Below are 7,500 nucleotides of genomic sequence, written 5' to 3' on the forward strand. Positions count from 1 at the left end.
GAATTTGCAAATAAATTCATTAAAAATCCTACAATGTGATTTTCTGGATTTGTTTTTTTCTCATTTTGTCTCTCATAGTTGAAGTGTACCTATGATGAAAATTACAGGCCTCTCTCATCTTTTTAAGTGGGAGAACTTGCACAATTGGTGGCTGACTAAATACTTTTTTACCCCACTGTATAATGTCATCTGAAATATATACATATGATATATATAATGTCAAAAGGGTTCTCAGTGTTTTCTCAGTGAGCCTTTTAAAATGATATCAGATTAGTAAACAGAATGAGCCTTTGGACCGTTGGATGAATGGTTGCTGATAATGGGTAATGTAGATATTATATTAAAGATCAGCCACTTCATTCTACAGTCGAGAACTCTTTGAACATTATATATCATATGTATATATTTCAGATTACATTATATATCATATGTATATATTTCAGATTATATATCATGTATATATTTCAGATTACATTATGTACATAATGTAATCTGAAAACTGATTAAAACAATGCAACTGGTCTCAGCTGGTATTCTGTCTGGAATGGACATTTATAAGTGACCCCAAACTTTTGACCGGTAGTGTATGCAAGTATATAGTATAAATAGCTACCTGTGTATAAATAGCTACCTGTGTATAAATAGTTACATAGTTACCTGTGTATAAATAGTTACATAGTTACCTGTGTATAAATAGTTACCTGTGTATAGTTACATAGTTACCTGTGTATAAATAGTTACATAGTTACCTGTGTATAAATAGTTACCTGTGTATAAATAGTTATAGTTACCTGTGTATAAATAGTTACCTGTGTATAAATAGCTACCTGTGTATAAATAGCTACCTGTGTATAAATAGTTACCTGTGTATAAATAGTTACCTGTGTATAAATAGTTACTTGTGTATAAATAGTTACCTGTGTATAAATAGTTACCTGTGTATAAATAGTTACTTGTGTATAAATAGTTACCTGTGTATAAATAGTTACATAGCTACCTGTGTATAAATAGTTACTTGTGTATAAATAGTTACATAATTACCTGTGTATAAATAGTTACTTGTGTATAAATAGTTACATAGTTACCTGTGTATAAATAGTTACCCGTGTATAAATAGCTACCTGTGTATAAATAGCTACCTGTGTATAAATAGTTACATAGCTACCTGTGTATAAATAGTTACTTGTGTATAAATAGTTACCTGTGTTTAAATAGTTACCTGTGTATAAATAGTTACATAGCTACCTGTGTATAAATAGTTACATAGCTACCTGTGTATAAATAGTTACATAGTTACCTGTGTATAAATAGTTACCTGTGTATAAATAGTTACTTGTGTATAAATAGTTACCTGGTGTTGTGTGAAGCGCAGCTATCGGAACAGTCGGGTGAACTCTCTGATGGCCCAACACACCTGCTTACACTCCTCAGCACTGAAGAAGAAGAAACACAAACAGTCTGGATCGGTTCAGGTACCGGATAATCTCTGGAACATCAGGCTGAACAACCTCCTACAGGTACCGGATAATCTCTGGAACATCAGGCTGAACAACCTCCTACAGGTACTGGATAATCACTGGAAATGAATCACAGGCTGAAAATGATCAAGTTTAGAATAAAATGTGGACGGTGTTTTTATAAAGAACATGTTTAGATCATTTCCTCTCTAACTGGGAGGTTTTGGGACTGATTCCACTCAGGAGAGTTTAGACAAGTCTTCTCTATAAAGTCTGGGTCAGCTCAGGTAAAGTCAGCAGGGCTCGACATTAAGGCTTGCCCGGGACAAGTGGATTTTTTTGTGGGGCAAGTGGAAGAGAAATGTACTCACCCCACTGGACAAGTTAAAACTCAAACTAAATAAAATGCCATGTTACTTCACGTTATGTGCCACTCATTACGTCTATGTTACCGATTTTATTTTACCAATTTGAAATGAATACATTAACGTTAGACCCAGGGTCGGCGGACCGCTAACGTTAGACCCAGCCTGCTGTTCAGCTTGTTCTCTGTAAGCGATGCAGCATGAAAGCACGGCGGAACCAGTAAGCCAGCCAGCGTTAGTTGGCTAACGTTAGCTTGCTAACTCCACCTTATCCCCCTCGCCACATCGTTCACAGAAAACGAGCCGAATACAGATGTCACTGGTGGCGATCGCAGTGTGCTTTGTGTGGATGAAGCATGAAGTTTGACTCATTTAGCATCTGGCTCTCTGCCTCCTAACGTTACTATTCCGCTGCTCGTTTGTCCATCAGTTATTGTAAAACCTCAGCTCCACGACTTGCCGGATTAAATTAAATATCAGCTAATGATCAACTGTAAAGTAGCTACACCTTTTAAAGGATCCCTTGGTAAATCAGCCTCTGCCGGGTAGAAAGTGAAATTGTAGGAAAAAAATTGTTAACACCAACATTTAGTGGAAAAATCCATTATGTCTCCAAAATTATTTTAGATATAGTATAAGTTCAAGTCACCACTACCTCTGGTGATACACTGCACACCGGCGTGCAACGTATTACTCTGTAATATGGAGTCAGGAGATCCTTTTCTCTTATTGAAGGGAAATCTATTTTTTTGTTTGTTTATACCGTTTCAAATGAATTGTATTAATGTTGATAGAGTTTGGATGCTTTGTTCGAGATCTGCATTAACAAAACACACAAAAAAAAATATTATAAAATGATAAATCTTTACCTGGACAAGTGAAACGTAAATGCACTTGTCCAAAGGACAAGTGCCTCAAAATGTTAATGTCGAGCCCTGAGTCAGGTAAAGGCAGGTAAAGGCAGGTGGCTGTGGAGATTCCAGTTTCTCTGTGTTTGATTTAGTCTCAACAAGTCTCAACAAACTGTCAGACTGAGATCCTAAATATTTCTGATGACTCAGCTGTCTTTTAATCCTGCAGAGATTAATGGATTAGAATGTAACTGTCACTTTTTTTATATTATATTCAATTCAATGTTCAATTTCAATAAAAGACGGTTAGAAATGATTTCCTGTCATCAGTTTAAACTCAGTTTGATGTATTTTATCAGAACTGAGAACACTTTAATATCTGATTATTTATCACAAGTTCTCTCTTCATCTAGATCTTCAACTACGTTATCACATATGGTGCAGCCGTAGGGTGAACATGGCCGCATCTAAAGACTTCTGAGAGTCACACAGAGTCTGCTGTTCATGTTTGTGTACAGTCTGTCAGCTGTTTGAGCAGGTGTGATCTCACCTGGTGACCTGTTTGTGGAAGTCCGTCAGCTGTTTGTGATTGTGTACAGTGTCAGCAGGTGTGTCAGGTGTGTCAGCAGGTGTGATCTCACCTGGTGACCTGCTTGTGGAAGTCCGTCAGCTGTTTGTGAGTGACGGTCACGGCTCCTCCAGACGTCTCCTTGGGTAACCCTTTCAGAGCGTTTTCTAACCAGCGACAGAACGTCTGAAACAACACACACGTTATTTTTTACCTGTGGACAGACAGCCGACACACCTGGAAGCAATGCATTCTGGGAGTGTTGCAGCCACTTTAAAGAGACTTTCCCGCTCCAGGGTTAGCCGTAAATACAGCAGGCCGGTCGCTTAATTAGTAAAATATTACAAATGAATGTTCCATCACACACTGTGGTCAGATCGTAGGAAAACACCTTGTTGCTATGGGTGACCACCTTGTTGCTATGAGTGACCAGTGTATGATGAAGGCATGTTAGGTAGAATTAGCAAGCTAACGTTAGCTAACTGTTCAGTCCCTCTGCTCCCACTGAGAGAACAGAGACAGGCCTGGGGAGGGACAGTCTTGTAGTGTGTCTCCTGGTCTGTCGCTGTTTTCCCGGCGGGGGTGAAGCAGAGTATGCTGTGTTGGGGTATCATAGTAACGTTATCAGGTATCATAGCAACGTTATCAGGTATCATAGCAACGTTATCAGGTTCTCTAGTTGAATGATGTATAGATTACCGACCCCTGCTGGTATGGAGAGTTAATTGTATAATGTAATGTGTAATGTAAAGTAATGTAATGAACAATTCAGCTTCCAGCCTGTAGGGGGACCGAAGCGGGAGCAGTTACCTAGTGTTGCTTTAATGTTTGGTGAGACAAAGAAGACGCCACCGTAGGGCCACGTCGCCACTCGTTACTGGCCGTCTGATTGGTCCGTTACTCTCTCTACTTACGGGGCTGTTTAACACACCTGGCCAGATGTGTCTCTCTGTATTAACACACCTGGCCAGAGGTGTCTCTGTATTAACACACCTGGCCAGAGGTGTCTCTCTGTATTAACACACCTGGCCAGATGTGTGTCTCTCTGTATTAACACACCTGGCCAGATGTGTGTCTCTCTGTATTAACACACCTGGCCAGATGTGTGTCTCTCTGTATTAACACACCTGGCCAGATGTGTGTCTCTCTGTATTAACACACCTGGCCAGATGTGTGTCTCTCTGTATTAACACACCTGGCCAGATGTGTGTTTCTCTGTATTAACACACCTGGCCAGATGTGTGTTTCTCTGTATTAGGCCAGATGTTTCTCTCTGTATTAGGCCAGATGTTTCTCTGTATTAACACACCTGGCCAGATGTGTGTCTCTCTGTATTAACACACCTGGCCAGATGTGTGTCTCTCTGTATTAACACACCTGGCCAGATGTGTGTTTCTCTGTATTAACACACCTGGCCAGATGTGTGTTTCTCTGTATTAGGCCAGATGTTTCTCTCTGTATTAACACACCTGGCCAGATGTGTGTCTCTCTGTATTAACACACCTGGCCAGATGTGTGTGTCTCTGTATTAACACACCTGGCCAGATGTGTCTCTCTGTATTAACACACCTGGCCAGATGTTTCTCTGTATTAACACACCTGGCCAGATGTGTGTCTGTAGGCCAGATGTTTGGGTCTGTACTCACCGGCCTGTTGAACAGCATGACCTCCCACAGCACCTCGGCGACGTCCGGCAGCGTGTACGGCGGCAGACAGAAACAACACGAGTGCATCAGCTGGGTCACCAGCTGCTGGGCGTGCTGCTCCATGGCCTGGCCAATCAGCTGCTTCCTCAGCTCAAAGTCCTCCTCGTGCTGAAGGGGACACGGGAGAGTTTAGTTTAAAGAAGACAGGACACAGGAGAGAGATCTCATGTTGGTGGAGGACGGAGGACAGCCAGTTTCAGGTTTTAGACTGTTCCCAGCAGAGTTTAACACTAACCAACAGGGGCAGGTTAATATTAATATTACGTATGTTCTCCTTCTCCTGCTGCCGTCGGAGAATGCTTCTTCAATGATCTGATCTGAGTTTTAGTGACACGTGAAGACGATTAAAGCAGACGAACTGAAGACAATAACTACGTTTCAGACTCAAACTCTGAGCCCGAGCAAAACGAGGGACACCAGACAGACAGACCCCTCCGTCTCACAGTTATTACTGAGATCACATTTCATAGAGTCTGTCGTTACTTGATAACCACTAATGACTGTTGAACAGTTCTCAGTCAACTTTAGTTGTAATCATTGTGTTTGTGCTGACTCACGTCGTTAGCCACCCCGGTGTGGATCAGGTCTCGGACGAACTTCATGACGCTGCAGTTTGCGTCTCGGTGGTCCAACGAGGTGGCAGCGATGGCGCACTGGATGATGTGAACGATGATGCTGCTGCTGAGTAGAGTGACAGGACTCCTCTGGACGAACCTACACACACACACACACACACACACACTTTACTGTCAGATGGTTTATCTCTCTTGGAGGCAGCTTCATTCCCCGAGACTAGGCCTGGCTCCATTCCTTTGAAGGATTCGGGTTATTCTGAGTCACTAAACTGATCCGGGTTGTGGAGTCACTTGAGTCAGTATTGTATGCTACATCCAAGGCGAGCTTTTGATTTGGATAAAATGCCATGTTTTCATTTAGAATCTTTTAATTTTATTTGACAAACATTATATCCATAAATGTAAATAGTCTGAAAGAAAACCGAATATTCATTTAAAAATGACATGAAATTATATTTTTAAACTTTAACAGGACTGACAAATAAGAAAGCCATCCGGACTCTGAACATTCACAACGACTTCAACCTCTTTAATGTAAGTTCCATGCGCCCCTTTTTCATGTATGTGTGTATGTATGCATTTAATGTTTTCAATGTGTATGTGTATCTGTACTTGAATAATAAAGTTTTTTGAAGACAAAAAAAAAACGAGTTGTTGGCGAGGTGAGCTTACGGACTGGACTGTCTGCTCGCCATAATTGCATTTTAACATACTACATTTATACACCAAACCTCCAGTAGGCCTAGCTAGGCTATGTGCAGAACATTGGATGTTATTTCAGCAGTGAAAGAATGGCTTTTGTTGTGGATTTGCTTTACTCTGAGCTCGAGGAGAGACTTCACTCGCTCGTCTGAATCAGATCCACTCATACAGCCGGCTGATTCGCGCGACAACTCATGAATCACCCGACAACTCAGGAGCCCTCGTTGACTCGTGAGTTCTCGAGTGAATCCCATGGTCTGCGAGCTTCCGGCTCTGAGTCTGCAGGTCGGGACTGTCTCTCTGCTCACTGCCTACGAAATTTAAGTTATAAAGCTTTTTGCAGCTAAGATGGCTAGCATAGTAGAAGCTAATGTAGCAAGAGGTTTGTGTGTGGCGCTGTTATCATTTCAGATTGAATTGTAGTAGGACTCAACTGAACCGGGTTAATGATACTAGAGACTCGCCATTCATGAGTCAATTTAAAGACTCGGGTTAAAGATCCGAGTGAATCACGACTTGAACAGGTCTACCGGAGACAGAGAGAAAGAAAAGAGACGGAGGGACTGAGGAGACAGCTCAGAGCTTGTGTTTGGTGTGGCAGAGATAGAGGCAGTGATGTTTCCCGTTTCCTGTACAGGACTCTCACCCCCCCTCAAAACACACCAACATCTCTGTTACATGACTGGCCCCCGCAGCGGGACACGGGGTTGCTGGTACCTGTGTTCTTACCAAACTGTGTGAATGAAGCTCAGCCACTATCAGCACTATGTTTCCTGTCTTAACTACTCTGACACACCGTTACTCAAGTTCACGTTTCACTGCAGGACTTTTACTGTAACGAGTATTTTTATAGTGTGGGATTAGTAATTTCACTGAAGTAATCTGAATACTTCTTCCGGCGCTGGTTAAATTTAAAGCGCAGCAGATTTATCACCCAGTCTGAACAGGTCACCTGGTGGCCAGTGTGAGCAGGTCACGTGACTCACCTGGTGGCCAGTGTGAGCAGGTCACGTGACTCACCTGGTGGCCAGTGTGAGCAGGTCACGTGACTCACCTGGTGGCCAGTGTGAACAGGTCACGTGACTCACCTGGTGGCCAGTGTGAACAGGTCACGTGACTCACCTGGTGGCCAGTCTGAACAGGTCACGTGACTCACCTGGTGGCCAGTCTGAACAGGTCGTCCACGGTGTCGGGATGATTCCTCAGACCATTCTGCTGTTCCAACAGCTGGAAGGTCGGCATGCACAGAGCCTGGAGGAACATCAGCATCAGGGAG

The 7,500-nt window shown here is 42.4% G+C and overlaps 1 protein-coding gene across 1 annotated transcript in view; it reads right to left on the reverse strand.

Moving 5' to 3' along the window:
* Nucleotides 1-7,500, reverse strand: part of tnpo3 (transportin 3) — a 34,880-nt gene that overhangs the window by 2,701 nt on the left and 24,679 nt on the right. Inside the window, exons 18-22 of the mRNA XM_078273017.1 lie at nt 7,381-7,475; nt 5,505-5,661; nt 4,888-5,055; nt 3,315-3,427; nt 1,352-1,433 (exon numbers count right to left, since the gene is read on the reverse strand). Coding sequence (XP_078129143.1) covers nt 1,373-1,433; nt 3,315-3,427; nt 4,888-5,055; nt 5,505-5,661; nt 7,381-7,475 — 594 coding nt within the window. The 3' untranslated portion in view covers nt 1,352-1,372. The remainder of the gene's footprint in view (nt 1-1,351; nt 1,434-3,314; nt 3,428-4,887; nt 5,056-5,504; nt 5,662-7,380; nt 7,476-7,500) is intronic.

This window comes from Sander vitreus, chromosome 17, assembly GCF_031162955.1.
Source record: "Sander vitreus isolate 19-12246 chromosome 17, sanVit1, whole genome shotgun sequence".
Classification (NCBI taxonomy): Eukaryota; Metazoa; Chordata; class Actinopteri; order Perciformes; family Percidae; genus Sander; species Sander vitreus.